The 21,732-nt window shown below is 55.8% G+C and overlaps 1 protein-coding gene across 1 annotated transcript in view; it reads left to right on the top strand.

Annotated features, from left to right (window-relative positions):
* LOC107154753 (A disintegrin and metalloproteinase with thrombospondin motifs 14) overlaps window positions 1–21,732 on the top strand; it is a 73,230-nt gene that overhangs the window by 40,428 nt on the left and 11,070 nt on the right. Inside the window, exons 4-13 of the mRNA XM_048809431.1 lie at window positions 7,287–7,370; window positions 8,097–8,253; window positions 10,068–10,173; window positions 11,687–11,830; window positions 12,666–12,798; window positions 14,049–14,162; window positions 16,210–16,358; window positions 18,040–18,215; window positions 20,298–20,431; window positions 20,815–20,938. Coding sequence (XP_048665388.1) covers window positions 7,287–7,370; window positions 8,097–8,253; window positions 10,068–10,173; window positions 11,687–11,830; window positions 12,666–12,798; window positions 14,049–14,162; window positions 16,210–16,358; window positions 18,040–18,215; window positions 20,298–20,431; window positions 20,815–20,938 — 1,321 coding nt within the window. The remainder of the gene's footprint in view (window positions 1–7,286; window positions 7,371–8,096; window positions 8,254–10,067; window positions 10,174–11,686; window positions 11,831–12,665; window positions 12,799–14,048; window positions 14,163–16,209; window positions 16,359–18,039; window positions 18,216–20,297; window positions 20,432–20,814; window positions 20,939–21,732) is intronic.

The following is a 21,732-nucleotide window of genomic DNA, read 5'->3' as shown; positions in this document are numbered from 1 at the left end:
CACACACAGAAACACACACATACACACATTCATACACACATGTGACATGTATGCCTGAGCACATGAACATATCTACTCGTCCACACGGGAAAAACACCTTTGATACCTGTGTATACCATACCAAATAAGAGGTGTGCACACAGACAGGTTCACACGTGTGTGAACACATACTTAACACATTTCATCAACTGCAAGACACTGTTGTCAGATGCCACATTATTTTATGTACCTAAGAAAGAAAAAAGTAAGCTGGGCACGGTAGCACATGCCTCTATTCCCAACGACTCGGGAGGTGAAGGCAGGAGGATCTCAAGTTCAAGGTCAGCCTGGGCAACTTAGCAAGTCCCTGTCTCAAAATAAAAAAAATTAAAAGCGCTGAGGGTGTAGCTCAGTGGTAGAACACCTCTGGGTTCAATCCCAAGTACTACAAAGAAAAAGAAAAAGAAAGAAAAATATGTGCTCCTAATTAAACTCTGCTCTCGTGCTTTACCATCACCTAGCATGTTTCTATCCCCTCAGAGGAGCCTCAGCCTCCCGGGGACTCAGGGTTTTGTCCTGTTATTCTTGGGAGTGTGCAGCTGTGATGGCACGAGGAGCTCAGGGTTTCCGGTTCTTTCTGCACTTTGAGGCCCACCCCTCCAGCTCCCTCTCAGCGAGCTGTTGGAGCAAGGGCTCCTCCCACATCACAGTTGGCCGCCATCAGGAATAGGGCAGTGTGACTGCTGCACGATCATCTCCGTGTTTCCATCTGAGCCACAGCATCCATTCTGCAAGCTTGATGCGGGGGCCCGCCTGGTCGCCCAGGGAGTGTCCAGAGGTTTCCAGACAGCCACCAGGATCCCATCCCTCCTCAGACAGTTACTATCTGAATTGATGAGAGGTTGTGGTTGCTGTGTGAAGCCACCAGACAGAGGGAAGAGGTTCCGCCTTGCACAGGTGGTGACTGCCACATTGTAATTGCCACCTGTCACCAGTGATTATAAAGGCAAGAAAAGAAGGGCGTCTGAGACCAGGTGACGTGCAGGGTGTCTCTGGTACCCAGGGCATCTGCAAAGTCCTTGCATCCTATGGTCAGGAGGGTCAGGACACAGAGACAAAGGCCTGATCTAAGGGCCTGAACCTCCACATTGCTGTCATCTTTGTAGGCCTGAAAAAGGCAGGAGAGATCACTGTGGCCACCCAACTGCCTTCCAGCAATGCTTCCCCCATCTGAGGAGCTTGGAGTACTTTGTAGTGCCAGAAAGTAACAAAGACCCATAAAGCCCAAAACCAAATGCACAAAAAGCCCCCAAGCTTGGGAGCACAGGAATCAATGAAAGGAGCCCCCAGTGGTCAGAACGGGGCAATTTGAACAACAAAAGAAATAATTGAGCATTAAATCATAACCCAAAGTACAAAACAAATATCCCTGAGTCCATGCTGGTAGGTAAACAAATTGAGGAGACGAGATCATCTGTGCAGAGGGATTCTGAGTGATTCATGTAGCTTCCTCACTGGTGAGGAGGTGAAGTTTAACCACTACTCCTTTAATGTAGGCTGCACACAGTGGCTTTTTCCTAAAGAGTTCAGTATGGAAAGAGGGAAAGAGTAACTTTATAGCAAGGAAAACCTGACCAGCACTCTCATAGGCCGGTGACCACGGTCAAACCTCAACAGGGATGTCATGCTACAGTATGTAGCCTCGACCTGGTGTGAGGAGACAGTTGCTTTACCTCAGAGATCGTCTTCTCCCAAGTCCAGAAGCCCAGTATGACCATGAGAAGAACAGGCCCAAATTGAAGCAGAGTCTACGAAAGACCTGGCCAGTCCCCCACAAAACCACTAAGGAAGGTCTGAGAAACCACCATGGAGGAGGAACAGCCCAGGGCAACCTTCAGAGACAGATCACAGAATGCAGTGTCATGTCCTGTATGGGACCCTGGAGCAAAAAAGGACATTAGGCCAGGTGTGGTGGCACACACCTGTGATCCCAGTGACTCAGGAGGCTGAGGCAAGCTCGTGTTCAAAACCAGCCTGAGCAACTTAGCAAGGCCCTAAGCAACTCAGTGAGCCCCTAAATAAAATATAAAAAGAGGTGGGGATGTGGCTCAGTGGTTAAGTGTCCCTGGGTTCAATCCCTGGTTCCTGGGGGCAGGGAGAATATTAGGGAATCATGAGGGGGATTTACAGAAGATATGGACTTTGGTTAACAATGTATCAGTATTGGCTCAGTAGTTGTAACAGATGCACCAAAGTTACAGGTGTTGCTAGTGGTTGCAGAGTGCATGAGCAATCTCTGCACCAACTTTCTACGAATCTAAAGCTCTTCTCAAGTTAAGGGTTTATTGCAGGTGGAAATCCTTTATCTGAGTGCTTGGGACCAGGAGTGTTTTGGGTTTTGGAATATCCACAGAATGAGCTATCCTGGAGATGAGATGCATGTTTAAACACGAAATTCATTTATGTTTCAGATTCATCTTAGACACGTTACCCCAAGGTAGTTTTATACAGCATTTTGAGTGCACCTGCATTTGACTACGACATGTTACAAGAAGCCAGGTGTGGAATTTTCCACTTGGAGCATCAGGCGGGTGCTCAAAAGAGTTTTGGATTTTGGAGTGTTTCAGGTTTTGGATTTTCAGGTTAGGGATACTCAACCTGTAATTGAAAAGAGGAGGGTGAGTACAGCGCTCTGGGCAGGTTGTGGGGGTCAGGGGAGACACCCTGCAGGCTTGCCAGCCCTTGGTGTCAGTTAGTGTCCTTGCTTCTGTGTGAGCACAGGTGGTTTAATACCCCAGGGTCTCGCTTTCTTAGCATTGTCCCCACCCGCTGTTCCCTTCTTGGTTGAGACCTGCCTTACCTGGCCACCACATAGGAGGAGGACGGTCTGCTCTGTAGCTCCTGGGGAAGCAATGTTCCCTAGGACAGAGGGAACTCTGGGTTCTCTGCCAGGCTCCCCCTGCCCCTGCTCTGCCAAGGAGCCCAGCCTTGGTGTAGGAGGAGAGCTGCCCGCTGCCTCCCTGGCGCCCCCTGGAGGCCTGGCTGCTCCCCACCTCCACAAGTGAAACCCCAGCTTTTTTGCCTTAGAAATGGAGTCTGATCTCCCTTTGGAGGAGGATGACAGGACTGAGCTCCTGGCCATGCAGGTTGTGGGGAGCAGGCGGGGGTCCTTGCCATTTCCCTTGTCTGGCGTGTAGCCTGTTTGCTGAATGGGGAGCACCCCCCAACACACACATTTGGAAACAAGGAGGCCGTTTGTGATCCAGAAGTCTGTGTGCTGAGTTTTGATAGTGGGAGGAAGTGTTGGGGAGGAGGTTCCAGAAAGCCCCGAGGCAGGGGATCCAGCCTGTCTTCCTGCCTGCCTTGCTGAGTTGTCCCCTTGTCCTGTTTCCCGGCCCTGGGCCATTCTCTCCTTCCCCATCCAGGTCCTGGCGTTTCCCTTCCACCTTTGCCTCTGTGTAGGCTGTCCCAAGGTCCCAGGGCCTAATCTCACATCCCTCCTCATCAGCCCTCCTGTCTCAGCTGGACTGCACAGTTTTGAGGTCGGGATCTTCCTGGGTTTCCACCCTCACAGGAAACCCCAAATTGTGGAGTAGGGTGGAGGAGACGTGGCTCGGGAGCAGTGCGCTGCGGGACAGATTGATTGAACCTATGGAGGCTGCCCCGTGGCCCCAGGCCCCAGAAGGCCCCTTTCTACCTGCTTCCTGCTGGTGCCACAGTTGGCCAAGACCAGGAGAAGGGCCTGCTTTCCTCCCAGCTCTGCTCCTCTTCTTTCCCAGGCCAGAGGAAGCCCATACTAGTCGATCTGGCCCAGAGCAGCCAGGTTTGGAACATCTACTGAGTATAAATAGGGTCCATAGAACCACAGAGATCTGAGTTCAAATTCTAGCCTTTCCACTTCCCAGCTGGGAGGCCTTGGGCAAGTTACTTCACTTGGATATCTTGCCTATGAGGTGGGAATAATTCCTCTCTCCATAGGGTTGTTGTGAGGTTGTATTCAAAGCCACTTGGGCCAGTGCTTGGGAAATATCAGCTTGCTCTTCAACCCCATCGCTCTGCTGTTGTTTCTCTGGCCAGAGTCCTGATCTTTGCTTGTTTTTCTAGTGCACACCCAGAGGCTATCTCAGGTTAATATACTGTGTCAAACCCTAACCTGGGGGGTTGGGGGGGGGTGTCCTAGTAGAGGTGACCTTGAACTTGGCTCAGGGAGGAGAGGCAAGAAAACCAGCAGCATTGTTTCTTTCTGCCCTGTGGGGGTGTCTTTTGGCTGATCTCCCTGGAGCTGGCACCCTGGCCTTACCTCCGGCATTGTGGGGCAGCCATGGGAGACTGTGGCCGACACGGCCAGGCCCTGGGTGCACAGCCAGGCTGGAGCCCGTCAGGCAGCCTGTGAGTGTGTTCCAGAGGGGCTGGGGTTCCGGGCGTCCCAGCTAGCCACACCTGGCTGTGGCGCCGTGTGCCAGCTGCCCCCTACAGTACCCGCCAACACGGCAGCCCTGGCCGGCCTCTTCCTTGGCTTGCACAAACCCCAAAGCAGTTCCAGCGGAGCCAGAGCCAGGGAGGTCCCTGCTGCCAGGGTGAGCTGACAGCTGAGTGCAGATGAGTGTTCCAGGGCTCCAGAGAGGGACCCGAGCAGGGAACTCGGAACAGCAGGGCCAACCCCACCAACCACGGTCCTTGGCTCGAGGTGGTGGCCATTGGAACAAAGGTCACTGAAGTCCTCGATGAGTGGATTTATCCTGCTCAGGGGTAGAAATGAAGACAGCCATCCCTCAGCATCTGGGGAGCGGGGACTGGGTCTAAGATCCCTGTGGAAACCAAAATCTGTGGAAGCTCAAGTTCCCTGTATCTCCTGTGCAGTTTTTCCATGTACTTTGTCATTTTTAGGTTATAAAGCCTGATGCAATTTAAATGCTACATAAATAGTCATTACTGTGCACTGTTTAAGCAATAACGGCAAGAAAAAAACAGGGAACATGTCAATATAGACAGTGTGTTTCAGAGATTTTCAGTCCACAGTTGATTGAACCTGTGGAGGCGGACAGTGGATACAGAGGGTGTCTGACAGGTGACAGGGCTCCTGGCAGCTGTCTGCGTGGTCCAACCTGCTTGACGGACATGTGCAGGAAGGCAGAGGCCCAGCAGATGCCCTAACCCAAGTCCCAATGACAGCTCTCCTCCGCTTCTCTCTCTTCTCTTCGTTCCTCATTTGTTCAGGACAGCTGATGGGCTTTCAGGTACTTGTGGGGCATGCACGGGTGCCGCAGTCTGGCTGGGCACAATTCACGAGCCACTTATCAAGCAGAAACGAACTTTATTTTTAGAACACACATGCCACACGAGCTCTTCAGGAATTCCCTCAGAGCCCAACTGTCACCACTGGCTTCCCACAAGCCTCTCAACCCCCCTCTCCTCCTGCTCTTGAGGCCGATTGGCTGGGTTGCGTGGGCGGAGCTAAAAGAGTCCCCCAGTGAGCAGCTCCATGGTCTGAAAGGGCCGGGAAACAGCCCAATGAGCATCACAGCAGAGGAGCCAATCAGCTGGCAGCTGGAAGTTTGCTGGGGCCCCGGTGAGCCAATCAGCTGGAAGTTTGCTGGGGCCCCTTCTGCTGTGGCTCTCTGTGTTTTGTTAGTGGTGCATCCTTGGTCTGCTAACAGAGCACATCAGACCAGGGAGGACCACAACACTGACCACACCTCAGTGTTGAAGGAAGGCTAGTCCCAGCCTTGGGGCGCAGGAGGGTTGGGCTTCATTGAATGTCACTCCACTGCAGGTGGATTATCATTTCAGCCAGCAGCCAAGCATCCTTGGGTTGGAATTCTGCTGTGTGGCTGGTGGGATTTGCAGGCCCTCCTAGGATACGTCTTGGGAAGGCAGGTCAAGAGGACATCATCTCTACACATTGTGGCTCTTTGTTCCCATGAAGTCTTCGCTCCTGCTGGGGAGGGCAGGAGGGTGGGAGGAGCCCTGTGCCCATTGGTCTGTCTGTCCTGCCTTGTGGCGGGGAGTTGGCAGGGGCTGCCTGCCCACAGCGGGCGCAAGCTTTGGTCTCATTACTCAACTGGATCCAGACACGGGCGCCAGGAAGGTTTGTGAGGAAGCCTGATGTTGGCTGCTGTGGAGTCCGCACGTTGATGAACTGGTCAGGTGCCAGTTCTGGGCACTGGGAGAGTGGGCTGGGGCTGGGGCTGGGGCTCCGTGGTGCATGAGCTTCTGCTGCTGCAGCTCTGAGCCCACAGCCTGGCTCCAGCCTTGGCTGGCCCTGGAGGGGTGTGTCCATGGGAGCAGGTCTCCAGGTCCCCTCCAGCCTTCTCCTCCCCGTGGGACTCCCACATACATGTGGTGGGAAGCACTGCTCTTCTCTGTTTGGGGGACAACAGTCCCTTTGTAAGTGAGGTTTCTTTGCTTATGAGTGGAAAAGAATTGATGACTGGATGGCCGGGGGAGATGGAAGTGATAAGACTAGGACATGAAACTCCATTTCTGCTCCTTGTGAAGCAAGCCATGTGAGCAAGAGTCAGAGACTGGCCTCCACCTCTGCCTCCATCGCTGATGGCTGACCAAGCCTCTGGGCTTATGCCACTCCCTTGTGATTTCCAGATGTTGAGATAGCCATTATTATCCCCAGTCTGCAGAAAAAGAAACAGAGGTTCTAAGGGATTCCCTGTTGTGTCCAATCAGCCGGCTCACAAAGGGCAGGGCTGGAACTTGAACTGAGGACTCTAGGAGACACTTCATCATTGCTGTGTCTCTTCTTGAGCAAGTCGTTTCTCTGTGAGTCTCTGAAGCTCCATCTGGGGAATTATTTACAGAAATGACAGCACACCCCATGCATTTATCATGCTTGTAAAGACACAGAATATTTTCCATGAAACAAGCAAAATGTGATTTTGCCTGGCAGTAGGGGAAAAGCTGCTGTTCCAGTGGCAATTGAAAAGGCCAGGGGGCTCGAGCCAGGGTTCCCAGGAAGGGCCTCTTCAGGGATGTGGAAAGATGAGTGTCTGGTCAGGGGCTTGAGTTGGGGACTGTGCCCACTTTGCCTCCCCACACTCGCTTTGGCGTCACGGAAAGAGCTCAGCACTGGAATTGAGTGCTCCAGGACCCGACTCCCAGCTCCTGTTAGCTGTGTGTCCCTGGGCAAGTCAGGTGACCTTTCCCAACCTCAGTTTCCTCCCTGGTAAAGTGGGGATAGGAATGCCTGTCTGATGAGGCCATGGTGGGGTGAAGTGGGGTACCACCAGTGGATACTGGGCCCAGGACCTGGCGCGTCGCAGGCTCCTGGTGAATGTGCACTCTTGTCCTTGCAGGTGGATGAGATTTACCACGACGAGTCCCTGGGGGCCCACGTGAACATCGCCCTCGTCCGCCTGGTTATGGTCGGCTACCGCCAGGTGAGGCCCCGCCTATCAGCAGGTGGGGTTTGGAGCTAGGGTAGGAGCAGCCATGTGGGCAAGCATCTGGGAAACCAGGCTGCAGGTGTCAGGAAACCTGCCATGTCTTCAGGAGAGGAACTGACAGTCCTGGTTCCTCACAGAGGGAGGTCCCTCTTCTTGGGGAACTGAAGGGAAACTGAGGCACTGACCAAGGCAGGCCCTGACAGGCTGAGCCCCGGCTCTACACTCTTAGGCCAGTCACTTATTGTCCATATGGGGTAACAGCTGAACTTCCCTCCAAGGGCAGCTGTGAAGACCAGAGGGGAAAGTGAATGTAGTGCGTGTGACACTCAGAACAGCTCTGCTTGGACGCTTAGTAGAGGGGTTGGGAATAGCGTGTGTCATTCTTCATGGACACATGCATGGGCACGGGACGGCGGTGGCTAGTGAACACCCCTGAAGCAGGGAAGGCTGTGTGCCAGGGGCAGCCACGTGCAGAGAGCTGGGGATCTCTGGAACGCACACTGCATTAGCACAGGGTTTAGCACTGTGGCGCTTGGTATGGTTTGTCCATCGCCGTCGCTACCCAAGCCAGCCTGCTGCCTTGCCACAGTTCCTGTGTGGCCTGACTGCATCTTAGTCAGTATTCTGTGACCTGCTTGGGGCATCCACCGTAGTGGAGGGAGAGTGGCCCTTGGCACCCGGTCTAGGACCACTCCACTGTCGGTGCCCCTCCCCCCGCAGTCCCTGAGCCTGATCGAGCAGGGGAACCCCTCGCGCAGCCTGGAACAGGTGTGCCGCTGGGCGCACTCCCAGCAGCGCCAGGACCCCGGCCATGCGGAGCACCACGACCACGTCATCTTCCTCACCCGGCAGAACTTTGGGCCCTCAGGTATGCAAGGTACCGTGGGTTGGGCCAGGGGGTGGACGGGCTTCCTGTGGGGGCTGCCCCAGGTCAGTGGGAGGGTTCAGGACCTGGGTGGGCAGATGGGTGAACTTGGAGTGGTTCCTTGGAGACCAGGGCAAGTCAAAGGGTTCCCACTCAAGTGCCCATTCTTTTAGTTCAGCCTGCAGGCAGCTGGGAGTGGTCAAGCCCTGGGCCTGGTGCTTCATGTCCCAGAGCCTGGCTTCTTAAAGACCCCCCCTGGTGACTTTTAAGATGTCTCTGCCCACATCATGTCCTGCTGTCCTTGTTGTAGATTGTGAGCACTTGGGGGACAGTCATGTGGCCTGCAGGAAAGGCAGTCCACGCCCCACCCTGCTCCAAGCATCATCTCTGGGTTCTTCCAACTCTCAAATGGGGAGAACAGTACTATATGTCTTCCTTCATTCCCTGGCTGCTCAAAGGGCCACGGAAGGCATGAAATGTCCATGACAGTGTACCGACAACTGAGCATCTGCAAACATGTGTGACTTTGACCCCCAGGTTTCCCATATGGGGAAACTGAGGCAGAGCATGGAGAAGAGGCTTGCTTATGCCCCACTGCAGTCGGGAGACAGGTCTGAGCCCACACTGCTCTCCAGGCCCTACGTTGAGGGCTTTCTAGTTTTTTCTGGTTTTAATGCTGGAAATAAGTGAGCCCACCCTGCCTATCCAGGGGCTTCTCATACGAATCACTGATGCCCCAAATGTGGCAGACAGACACATGCATGCATGCAGATGCAAGATGCAGCATGTACACGTACAGACACACATGTGGATACCCAGACCCATGTACATACCACATGTCATTCCCTGCTCCCCTCAACCCCTGCATTGGAAGCCACTCCTTTCCCCTTCCTTCAGCTCATCCAGGACTGTCCCCACCCCTCGCTCTCTAACTCTAGCACTTCACCACCCCTCCTCCAATCTAATCACCGAGTCCTCCTGAATCCAGACCTCCCTTAATGGTGGGTGCTGGGGTGATGGATTTGATTCTCCTCTGATTTCTCCATGATATCTAGAGAAGTTTTTATTTCCCTGAGATGGGGTCTTGCTATGTTGCCCAGACTGGTCTCAAACTCCTGAGCTTGGCTGGGCACGGTGGCCCACGCCTCTAATCCTAGTGGCTTGGGAGGCTGAGGCGGAAGGATCACGAGTTCAAAGCTAGCCCCAACAACTTAGCGAGGCCCCAAGCATCTCAGAGAGACCTGTCTCTAAATAAAACTTTAAAAAGGGCTGGGGATGTAGCTCAGTGGTTGAGTGCCCCTGAGTTCCATCCCTCCTACAAACAAAATAAAACAAAAACAACCAATAAAAACCCTCCTGGGCTCAAGCCATCCTCCTTCCTCAGCCTTCCAAACAGCTAGGACCTGAGGCACACAGCACCGTGCCTGGCTCTCCATACTGTCTAACACAGTGTCACCCTCTACCTCCACGTAGAAGGCCTCCCAAGCTTGTTTGCAGACTGACTGACTGACGCCAGGACTGGAGGGAGTCGGTGTGGACTTAGGGTGTGCGCAGGCTCAGATCTGCCTGGAAATCCCACCTCTGCTTAGAGGAGGAGGCAGCAGGAGCCTCCAGGCCAGGAGGGAGCTACGAAGCCCTAGGGTGTGGGGGCAGCTACCCAGGTCTGCTTTGCTGTGGGTAGGACTTTGGGAGCATCCTTCTTCTCTAGGGACCCTCCAGCACAGGCCAGGCTGTCCCTGAGGTGGCCAGGCTGGGCACCGACCCTGGCCTGTCCTGCCTCATCTGCCTATGATTTCTCTCTCTGCCCTCTCCCCTCTCCCTGGCAGGGTATGCGCCTGTCACTGGCATGTGTCACCCCCTGAGAAGCTGTGCCCTCAACCACGAGGATGGCTTCTCCTCTGCCTTTGTGGTGGCACACGAGACCGGCCACGTGTAAGTGGCACCAGGAGGTGGGCGGTGCCGGTGGGTCTGTGCTGGGGGCTGGGCCATGAACGCCACGGAATCCTGTGGGGGAAGGCTTTCCCCAGATCAGGGTCTGGTCCCAGTGTCCCAGGTACACCTGCGAGGCTGGTCTACCCCGGAGGCCTGGTGTCTCAGAGTGCCCAGAGAGGGAGGCCCTTCCCTGAGGGAGAGGGAACAAGGGACTCACAACAGTTCTGGGCCTGGGGACCAGATGTGGCCCTGCCTTTGGGAAGTTTGGTGGCAGTGTCCCTGTCATAGGCTTGGGCTTGTTTTCTGGGTGGTCTCTGTCCCTGGCTTCCCTCCATCTGCCCTCGCCTCAAGGTCCTAGTGAGACCCATTCCAGCTCACACCAGGGCCCTGTGCTCACGGGAGAGCTGGCCTGAGCCCATCACAAACAGGCACACTTAAGCCCAGGCGGCAGGCCAGCCGGGGCTGGCTGTGGGCTCTGCACCGAGGTTGTTTACAGCAGATTCATTCATTCATTCAACCGGTGTTTCTTGCAGGCCCTGTTCTAGGAACAGGGCTGCAGTGGAGAGCCCGAGAGAGACACCCGCAACAGACAGACTGGAAAGAAAGAGCCACATCCCCTGTGTCAGGTGGCAATGTGCACAGGCCACGCGGCTGGGCTTGCATCCACAGAGACACAGCTAAGGGATGCCCTCAGCTCCGTTTCTCCCACAGCAGTGGTGCCTCCTCTCCCTGGGCCTTGGTTACCTCCACTGTGACACAGGGGCTGGCACCAGCGACACTGAGGTGCCTCCCCACTGTGGAAGCTGATGGTTGCATCTCCCTGGAGCCAGGAGTTCCTCTTCCTGGAGGGGACAGGGGGCGCCCACTCTTCCTGAGCAGAGGCTCCTCCCTGTGGAGAGACAAGGATGAGCTTAGGGGGCCCATGTGTCTGCCTGGGGGTTCGGGCCAGATGCCGCCACCTGGAATTATTAAAAATACGGGGAGGTTTGGGCTTTGGCATTAAATACTAGCCACAAAGAGCAAAGTTTTAAAATTTAACTATCTTGGGTGGTGTCTACCAAGCGCGGAGCTCTGGGGTATGTCTGGGGTCTGGGAGAGTTTAAGGGTGGCACCTGGAGGGCTCAGGGAAGGGTCTAGACCTCCTGACCTAAGTCTGTGCCTTCAGCCTGGTGGGAGACAGTGCGTGGTGCTCGAGTTGATGGTGGCAGGATGGGGGTGCTGTAGCCGACAGCCCTCGGGCAGGTGGCCTGGGCTGGTGTCCTGGAGCAGCAGTGGGTTGGGCTAGCCATGGGAGCGGTAGTGATGAGGGTGGGGTTTGAGGAGGGAGAAGGGTGCTGGGAGGAAAGAACAGAGGAGCCCCAGGCAGACACAGCTTTGCACCCAGCGGCCTTGGAGAGAGAGGGCTCTGCCTCCCCAGGGCCCGAAGCCTCCTGCCTCCGGCCTGCCTGCCTGTCTTCCCTGGGGTGGGCACCCCAGCGCGACTCAGGCCTCCCCTCTGTCCCCTGCCTTCCAGGCTCGGCATGGAGCACGACGGGCAGGGGAACGGCTGTGCGGACGAGACCAGCCTGGGCAGTGTCATGGCGCCCCTGGTGCAGGCTGCCTTCCACCGCTTCCACTGGTCCCGCTGCAGCAAGCTGGAGCTCAGCCGCTACCTCCCGTAGGTCACCTCTGCCCCTGGGGCTGGGGAGCAGCTGGCTTTCTCCCTCACATTATCACCGATACCCTACCTGGCCCTCTCCAGCCACCTGACCTAAACACCCCCCTTCAGCATCACAGGGGGGTGGTGTGCATGGGAGATGGTTTGCATTTAATTCTTTTTAAAAACCAGACCCCTGCCCCGCCCAAGATGCTAATGAGAGTCAGCTGGCAGTCCTCCTGGGACTCTGGATTCACCGAGCCTGCAGGCAGTACCCAGGCTGAAGGCTGGGAGCCCCAGGCCCAGGCTCGGGTATCTCGGTCTCCCCAGAGGCCCAGAGAAGGGGCAGGATGAGAGGGTATGTCCAGGTGCAGGGCCAGTGTTGAGATCCAGGCCTGAGAAGGGGCCGGAGTGGACATGGTGGGCAGCTGGAGGCAGGGATGCGGTCATGACCTCTGCAGGGAGCTGGCCTGGCCAGGCTTCCCGGTGCACTTCCTGCCCAGGGGCCGGGCTTTGCCCCTTCCCTCGGGGCACAGAAAGCCTCACGTTATCCACGAATCGACTTTAATCTTGGCCATGGCGTGTCTGTCCCTTTAACATGAGTCAAACTGGTCTCCTAAGCCAGCTGTGACCCAGCTCCTAGCCCCAGTCCGGGGTCCCTTGCCCTATTGCCGATGGAGCCCTCCCACGCAGTCACTGGGAGAGACCAGGCTCCAGGCCAGGGCTGCTCGGGTCAGCCTTCCTCCCTGGAGAGCAGCCTCCCATCCCTGCAGGCTGCTCCCATCCCAGCCCCTGACAAGGAAGAGCGAGGGACCTCCTGCCCGAGGCCCGGCTCACCCCCTTGTTTCTCTGGCAGCTCCTACGACTGCCTCCTCGATGACCCCTTTGAACCCACCTGGCCGCAGGCCCCGGAGCTGCCCGGGATTGACTACTCAATGGATGAACAGTGCCGCTTTGACTTCGGCACCGGCTACCAGACCTGCTTGGCAGTGAGTATTCCCTGGGCCTCTGCCAGGCCCGGGACGCCAGGGCCATGTCCTTCCCTGAACCAAGCTAGTCGTTCACAGGGTACCTTCCACCTGGACTGTCAGTCAGCCTGGGGATGGCCTGCAGGCTTAGTGCTGGCCACCAGGGAGGAGCAGGGTGGACAGGACGCAGGCCCTGCCCAGGTCTGCTTGTGGGGACAGGTAACTCAGGAGGCTTGAACAGCCTCTTCCCTGGGAAAGATGGTAGGAGTAGCCCAGGGAGGGAGGCCCTGGCTGGCTGCTCCCTGGGGGTTCACCTGGGGAGCTGTACAGGTGTTAGATCAGGTTCTGGTCCTTGGGAGCACCCCTGTACCCGCATGTCACCTCTCTCCAGGGGCGTCACGTCCTTTCCCCCGCCCCCATCCCTATGCCCAAGACTGCAGATACCAGGAGCATAACCCTGGTTCACCCTGCAGGACAGGAGGGGAGGCCCTTAAGCCTAGAGATCAGCTCAAATCACCTGGGAAAGAGCCAAACTGTGATACCTGTGGCCCTGGCTGAGGCTCTGATAAGGTGACATCGGAGGGCAGGGCACTTTCTGAAGGGGAGGCCTGGGTGATCCAAGTGCTTTGTACCCCCCACGTAGGGTATTCAGGGCCCTTACCTGCATGGGACAGAGGCTCTCTTTGGTACCACGAGGAGCCCCTATATGTGGTCACCTTCCCTTCTCTCTAGACCATGCTGGGACGTGTGGTCTGACACAGCACAGCTTTGGGATGGAAGGACAGGGTGTAGGATTTTAGTGCCTAAATGCTGTGTTGGTGGGATGCTCGTCTGGCAGGTAGGGATGAGGCCCCTGGGGCTTTCCAGGATAGTCTGGAACACACGATCACCAACCTCTGGCCTTGCTGGATGTCCACCTTAGAGGGAGATGGGGGCCTCAACCTCAGCAGTGTCCCTTTAGCATCCCCCATATCACAGGAATTTGAGAACTCCTCGGAGCCTGAAACTCTTGTCCCAGGTCAGTGACAAGGTAGCTTCTGCAGATTAAGGAAAGGAAGCCAGGAGAGGACTGCTCCTAATGGGGAGAAGAGGGGTCCTGGGAGCCAGTGGCACTTGGGGTGAGAGGAGCTTGAGAGTGTGTGAGTTCTGGCTTCCTCAAGGTTTCCTGGGCATCCACCACACCTCCCTCTCTCCACCGCCACCCCCTGCCCCTTGGACAACTTGTGAGGGCTGGAGAGTCAGCTTGATGACCCAATCCTTTTGCCACACAGTTCAGGACCTTTGAGCCCTGCAAACAGCTGTGGTGCAGCCACCCGGACAACCCATACTTCTGCAAGACCAAGAAGGGGCCCCCGCTGGATGGGACCGAGTGTGCACCAGGCAAGGTAGCTGCAGGGTGTGCAGTGGAAGTGCTTTCCCGGGGGTGGGACATCCCTGGCTGGGGCAGGTGCAGATCCTGGAGGCCCCAGGCCTGTGTATACATGAAGGAGGGCCAGTGCCAAAGGACAGGGCAGCAGATCTGCCAGGAGTCTCCTGCAGCCTCCCACATGCTACGCTTCCCTCCACAGGGAGCCCTTCGCCTCCACAGTTGGCCAGGTGTAGCAGGATCTCATAACCGGTCAGCAGGAATGCTTGCCCCGTTTTACAGATGAGAAAAGTGAGGTCCAAGCAGGTCAAGGAATTTGTCAGGGCCACATAAGGAGTGATGAGCCTACGGGGGATGAAGGAAGATTCCAGGCATCCACTCCCAGCCCCAAGCTATCCCTTTCTCCCTCAGTGTTGAGATATTCCTGGTGGGTGTTTGCTCCCTTGTGCATGCCTGGGTGCCAGGGTTGCTTTGGTCAGGGGACCTCGTTCCTGGGTCTGAGGACCCTGAGCTGGGGTTCTGCTCTCTTGCTGGCCCTGCCCTTGTGTGTTGGTGACCTTGGGCCATTCATTGAACTTCTCCAGCCCTGCTGATGCTGCTTAGCCCTGACCAAGCCTCCTTCCCGTGCCTCAAGATGGAGGTTATAGGGTCAGGCCAAAGCAAGTAAAGGAGCCAAGAAAAAGCAGGATGGTTTAGAGAGGTTTTTGCTTAGCATCAGCTGTGAGCCCAGTGCCCCACCCCCAGCTTGCCCTTTGACCTGTGACCTCTGCCCTAGCCAGGCTCAGCCCGCTCCTACTGGCCCTGCTGAGCATCTCCCAGGTTTGTGCCTTCACAGATGGATGGGGCTTCCCTAGCTTCTAGCCCTGGATGTGCCCCATGGGCTCCAAACCTGGTTGGTTCCCTTCCTAGACAGCTTTATCTGCTCCACGTCTTACTGCTTCTTAAATTTTCCCAGGTGGTTTCAAAGTCCCAGGCCCTCCCGGGTCACAATTTCACATAAAGAGTTAATCCGTGAGTCTCAGTTTGGGCTGCATGTTGGAATCACCCAGGGAGCTTTTAAACTCCCCACCCCTAGAACAGGGAGTGACTGCACGTGGACCCAGAGGGTCTTTTGGGGGTGGTGGAAATGTTCTGAAATTGAATTTTGGTGAAAGTTGCACGACTCCCACAATGAGTGACTTTTCTGGTTTGTAAGCCGTGCCCCACCATAGCTTCTGAGAGCCCTTTCCCCTGGGGATTCCGGCTTAGCTGGTCTGCAGGAAGCCCAGGCATCTGGAGTTTTAAGGGCCCCCTACCCCATGACTCCAAGATTGAGAATTGCTGAGCTCATCTCTTGAGAAAGGCCCAGAGAGCTTTGCTGTTTCCTTCACATTATCCTAGAGCAAAAGAGAGGGCGTTCCCCTCCTTGGAGAGCCCAGCTCCTGCTCTGCAGGGGCTGGTGCTGCCGCTCTGCAATAGCCCTGGTGAGCAGGTGAGTGCACCCAGGCTCAGGAATAGTGGCCCACCCAGCTGTTCATGGCTGAACTGGGGCTCCAGCCTGGGCCTCTGGGACTCCATGCTTCTGCTGCCCACACTGCAGGGCAGGCCCCCCTGGCCAGCTTGACTCCAGGGACAGATCTGCTTGTGGCCCCAGGAAGGAAAGTCAAGGTGCAGAGCCAAGATCAGATCTAGATAGCCTGGGAAGTTTGGTCTCCTCCTCCTTTTATTGCTCCTGGATGATGATTGAACTAATTGCATATTTATTCTCCTCATTAATCTCATTCAATATGCTCTGCTATTTCTGGAGCTCTGTGTGCTCCCTGCACTGAATTCTGTAATGAGGTGCAGTTATCCCCGTGGTACTGTTGAAGATGAGGCTCAGGAAGGTGAACCCCCTGTCTGAGGTTGCTCAGCTGGTGACAGGGGTGGGACCCTGTCTACCCCCGGCTCCTCTCTCAATGTCTCTTTTTCTGGGCTCTCCCATGGTGTCATATGCCCAGCTGTGCCTTGTGTCCTCTTGAGTACCCACCCGAGCAGGCTCTGCTGCAGTGGTCCAGGGTGACCTCGTGCCCTCTACTTCACCCCAGTGGTGTTTCAAAGGTTACTGCATCTGGAAGTCGCCGGAGCAGATTTATGGCCAGGATGGAGGCTGGAGCTCCTGGACCAAGTTTGGGTCATGTTCTCGGTCCTGTGGGGGTGGAGTGAGATCCCGCAGCCGGAGCTGTGACAACCCCCCGTGAGTGCACTTGGTGGGTGGGCTGAGGGTCTTGGAGGGGAAGGTGGTGGTGGGGGACAGAGAATGGCTCCTGTGTGTTCTATGGATGAGGACCCAAGATTGTCAGGGGTGGGGTAGGTCATTCCCACCAGCATTCCCCAGTGACCCATCATTTCTCACTTTTGTGAGTGTTTTGGAATTGGGATTCTCAAATTCTCATGTATAGAAGATTCTCCAGAGGGTCTGGGTGGACCCAAGACACTGTTGATCAAGCTCCCCCTCCCCCATGAAATGTGTTGCACATGATCCCCAAGTTTATTTTCTACCACATGGAACAGAACTTCCTTTTTCTTAACTTACCTCTTTCTAACAAGGTCCTCGTGCCCCTACCCAAACTTCAGCATTCTGGAGAGACATTTGTCTCTCATTCCCTCTGTGGGATCCCCTCCCCTGCTCCATGGTTTCAGAATTTCCCAGCTCTTCATGGTCCCCATCTCCCAAGCTGAAGCAGCTTGCTTAGGGTAGCCTCATGAGAGATGGGGACTGGCAGAGGCTGCCTGGTGGATCAGCTGTTCCTAGAGACTTTCACATGGACAGAGCCTGGCCCAGCTCCCTCCTGGCACCAAGTGGTGTGATGAATACTGCCAAAGGGCAGATCACAGGACCACAGTGGCTCTAGCATCCTCTTAGGTAGTGACCCCACACTCCACTGCTTCCCTGCGGGAATAGAGGCTCACCGCTTACTGAAGCAGCCGTGCCTTCACAGACAGCTGTATTGACCTCCTGCAGATGGAGCCGAGGTGGACCTCCTTGTAGTCTTCACCTGTGGGAGATACAAAAGCCAAGGTGACAGGAAGGCCCAGTGGCACCCCCGCTCTACCACCTCGCAGTCATGACCTGCAGTTATCCCCTGGATCAAAGCAGCCGTCCATTGTGCTCCTTTGTAATAATAGCTGGTTTTATTTTTTGAGGCTTAAATGAAATAACATGTGCCCTCAGCACCATGCCCAGCAGAGATTAAGCACTTAATAGATACCAGCTAATATCAAAATAGTTGTTACAATTATTATTAACAAAGTACACTGAACATTTGGTCGGGCTAGACAGGATGCTAAGCACTTAATCGCAGACGCCCCTGTAATTCTCCAGCATCTGTGAGCAGGGTGTGATTAACCTCATGCCCTTGGATTCTTGTATCAGTAGTTTTTAATCCTCTTGACTTCATGGAGAAAAGAGTGTAGATCGCTTTCCCATACCCTCTCTTATCATTTTTACAGACACCAGTAGGCAGGTACGATGGGCCCTCTTTTCAAAGGGAAATTCAGGCAAAGCCAAGTGACTTGATCAAGGTGCATGGCCAGGCCTGGGGCGCCATGCTCTTCTGATTCCAATCCAAGTCTCCTGGACCACTCTTTAGTGTATTATGAGATTAAATGGATGCGGATGCAAATAGACGTCATTGAGTTATTTATTAAGTGCCTACTGCATGGTTAATCGGTCCTAGTGTCCATCTGCCTGTCCCCTCACCCTGGCACACAGTGGAACAGGTGATGTGTGCCCCAAGGAGGGGAGGGAGGGTCTGGAAGGCGCAGCTCATCGGCCATGCTGCGGGTTGCTTGATAAGTTAGTGGAGCCCTTTGATGCTGGCTGAGCTGAAAGCCCCCACCCGCCCCATCAACCTGGTCTTTCTGTGCCACCCTAGCCCAGCCTACGGAGGCCGCCTGTGCTCAGGGCCCTCCTTCGAGTACCAGGTCTGCAACAGCGAGGAGTGCCCCGGGCCCTACGAGGACTTCCGGGCCCAGCAGTGTGCCAAGCGGAACTCCTACTACACCCACCAGAACACCAAGCACAGCTGGCTCCCCTACGAGTCTGAGGATGGTGAGCGGCCCCGTGCCCACTCCCCACGTCCTGACGACACCGGGGCTGTGTGTTCCAGGGAAGTTCCTCCCTCAGGTGTTCCCATCCGTGGAGGTGCCGAAAGGGACATTGCCATCATGAGTGTGGCCACAGATCTTTGTGCAGGCCTGTGCGTGGTGACCCTGGGGTCCCCATCTGGACCATCCCTTGATCGCATGCTCTGACCACGGTTTCCCTGAAGATACAAGTGGCCTGGGGCGGGGTGGGGGGTGCTTTTCCCAGGGATGCCCGTAGAATCCTGCAGGCTACAGTTGGGGCTGGTGCCTTTCAGACATCTGTGCTTGCCTGCATGGGTGAGCATCTGTCCTAAGAATGTTCCAGAGAACACAGGAACAGTGTGCTCCCTAGAAAAAGTGAGGCTGGAGCTCAGATCACTTCCTGGAATTTGTCCCTGGGATCTCCCAGCCCTTCCCAGGGCTTCAGGCACCTCTCACTTCACATGACCAGTGTCCCCAGAAGCTCAGTTGTATCACATGCCAGGTTCTTATCTGGTACTGACCAGGTCTCCATTCCAGCGGTCACTGGAGGTGATTTGAAAGGCAGGCAGAGGGACCCCTCCATGCTGCCTTGGATGGTCACACAGGCCTCAGCACTCACGCAGAGGGTCAGAGTTTGGGGACCGTGCTGGTGTCAGTTGCTGTCTGCGTTGGATACTCCTGTGGGGCCCCATGTTCATGGCATCTTAGAGCCTTCAGGCTGGGGGGGCCCTTCCCAGCCCTCGGAGCCCATCTCTTGCCCCAAGCTCCTGTGTTTCCCTGTCGGTAGATGCTGCTTGCCATGCCGCCCTGGGCTCCAGACAGCTCCCATGAGAGTGGCCTCTCATTCTCTGAGCCCAGGGTTGACCCCAGGACCCCATGCTCCCTGGCTCATGTTTAGAATGACAGAATCCTCAAATTGAAAGGGACCTCAGGGGCCTGTCATGGCCACACCCTTGCAGGGGGTTTCGTGGAAGTTGGCTGGCTCCCCTGGACTCCCAGACCCCTCCTGCCTGGTCTCACTGGCCAAGACCCTGCCTGTCTCCCGTGCAGAGAAACCAAGGCAGTGTGTGTGTCGGGCTCCAGGCTGGGGCCTGAATGCTGGCTGAGTGGCCTGGGAGCTCAGGATCTGGAAGCAGGAGCCAGACAGGTTCCTTAGAAATGGGCTGTGGGAGACAGAGGCTGGCCTTGGAAGGCTTCCAGGTCTGGTCAGTAGCAAAATGGGGCAGGGAGGGGAAGGCTGGGAGGCCCTGGGCAGCTGGACTTTCCCAGGACTTCTAGACAAATTCCAGGAAGCTGGTTAAGCCCCCAGTCTCGCTTTTTCTAAGAAGCACAGCAAGTGTTTACGTTTTCTCTGGAACCTCCTTCTTAGGTCATCAGCAGCCCAGATAGAGAAGAGAACATTTTCATAGATTGAACCAGAAAGAACCCTCTTCCCTCCCTTTCTGCCGCTCCATTTACAAATCCAAATCCAGCCCACCGCCTGCCTGGCTTGTCCACCACTTTTGAGGTGTATAAATGTGTTCAGATGCAGGGTCAGACCACGGTGTGCTCGGCTGCTGGGGCAGGTCCTGCTGAATCACCGTGCGGCCTCTCCTCCTCGATTTCCTCCTCTGTCATTCTTGAATCTACCTCCCTGGGGTGAAAAGAGTTAGTTTCACAAAAAGCATTTCAGGTTGTACATCAGGGTGTGCATAGGCTTTGATACCTGGGAAGCAGCCACTAAGCCTTGGCTTATTATTTCGGGTATGATTTTGTCACTTGATTTTTCTCAATATCCCGATGTGGCACTCTGCTGACCAGGGATAATGAAATAAGCTGTGAGAGGCTAAAGCACTCGCCCTGGGAGACTGGAGATGTGACTAATTAGCACGCATCAGAGCAGGGATTTTCTGCCCAGGCTCCACACACAGTGATCCCCCGCTGTGCAGAGCTGGTGGGGGGTGGTGTACGGGGTTGTGGGGGGCTTCTTGGCTGCACCACAGGCTGATGGCAGGCTGATGTCGTCCTGGGCTACCTGCTCTCTGCAAGCCCAGTGGAGGGATCACCGTGGCATCTCTCCCCACAGACACCCAGAAGTGTGAGCTCATCTGCCAGTCGGCAGACACGGGAGACGTGGTGTTCATGAACCAGGTGGTCCATGACGGGACGCGCTGCAGCTACCGGGACCCTTACAGCCTCTGTGCCCGTGGCGAGTGTGTGGTGAGTGCCCCCTCCAGGTCACCCACCCTCTGCTGGTTCTTGGAGACTGGAGGGAGGCTCCGTCCCCGTCCCATGCTCCTTAGGAAGATAAGCATGCCTGCACCTGCTGCACTCAGGACACCCTCTTGGTTCTTGACACAGCCCTGGGGTGCTAGAAGGGGTCATTTACTGCCCAGTCCGTTCAAGGGGAGAGGAGATGTCAAGAATTGTCACCACACGGGGTTCAAGACGAGGTTACATGGCAAATCTGTGGGCAACCTGTCTTTGGATACCTTTCTGCCTAAGGTTCCTCTCTAGGCCAGGGCCTGGGGACCAGGGAAGGAGCCAGGGGCTTCAGGGGCTGGGTGCAGGGTTCTTTCCACTCATCTCACCTCTGGCCGCAGCCCGTTGGCTGTGACAAGGAGGTGGGGTCCATGAAGGCTGATGACAAGTGCGGGGTCTGTGGCGGTGACAACTCCCACTGCAGGACTGTGAAGGGGACCCTGGGCAAGGCCTCCAAGCAGGCAGGTGAGCTGGGCGGGGCCCTCCTCCTTGATCTGTGCCATGGTTCAGTGTGGGGTGGAGGGGCCCCCGAGCCTGTCCCCAGACCTCCCCAGGCTGCCCAGGGGTTGGTGAGCCAGAAGCAGCAGCCCTCACCCCGTCTTCGGGCATGCTGCGGCTGCACACTGGGCCTGGGATCTCAGAGAAGCGCCCTCCTGCTGGACGGTGTGTCAGGCTGGGAGCCCCGCCGTCTCATTGGCATCAGGGCTGTTGGTGGGGCGAGGGTCAGATAGGTCTGAAGGTGTGGCCAAGGCCACAAGATTGGTCATCTGTCTTCCTCTTCTTCCTCTTCCTCTTTCTTCTTCTCTTCCTCAACTTCCTCCTCTTCCTCCTTCTCCCCTCTCTCATTTTCTTTAAACCTGTGGTACCTCTTGCTTTGGACTCCTGGTATCTCTGAGTTCCTTGGCTCCCCACCTCCAATCTGATCAAACTCGATGTAGAAAGGCCATCTGGTAGTAGTCCTTTACATGTTAGTGTGAACTAGATCTCCCTGTTTCCCTGGGTGGGGATTTTATAGTTTTGCTTTGTCTTTCCTTGTATGTGACGGCAGAAGGTTGGCAACTCTGAGAAAGGCTTGTTTCCTTCCAGGCCTTGGAGTGGGAGGGCCATGGGGGCCCAAGACAGCCACCTGGGATCTTGTGGCCTATTTCATCGAAATCCCTCTAGTATTCTAAGGTGTGAAAAGAAGGGGAGCTGAGGCCAGAGGCGGGAAAAGGAGAGGAAAGGGAGAAGTGAGAGAACTGGGCCAAGGGAGGGGGGCA

This window comes from Marmota marmota, unplaced genomic scaffold (genome assembly GCF_001458135.2).
Source record: "Marmota marmota marmota unplaced genomic scaffold, marMar, whole genome shotgun sequence".
NCBI classification, from domain to species: domain Eukaryota; kingdom Metazoa; phylum Chordata; class Mammalia; order Rodentia; family Sciuridae; genus Marmota; species Marmota marmota.
The sequence above is the reverse complement of the archived record's forward strand: the minus strand, read 5'-3'. Positions and strand labels throughout refer to the sequence as shown.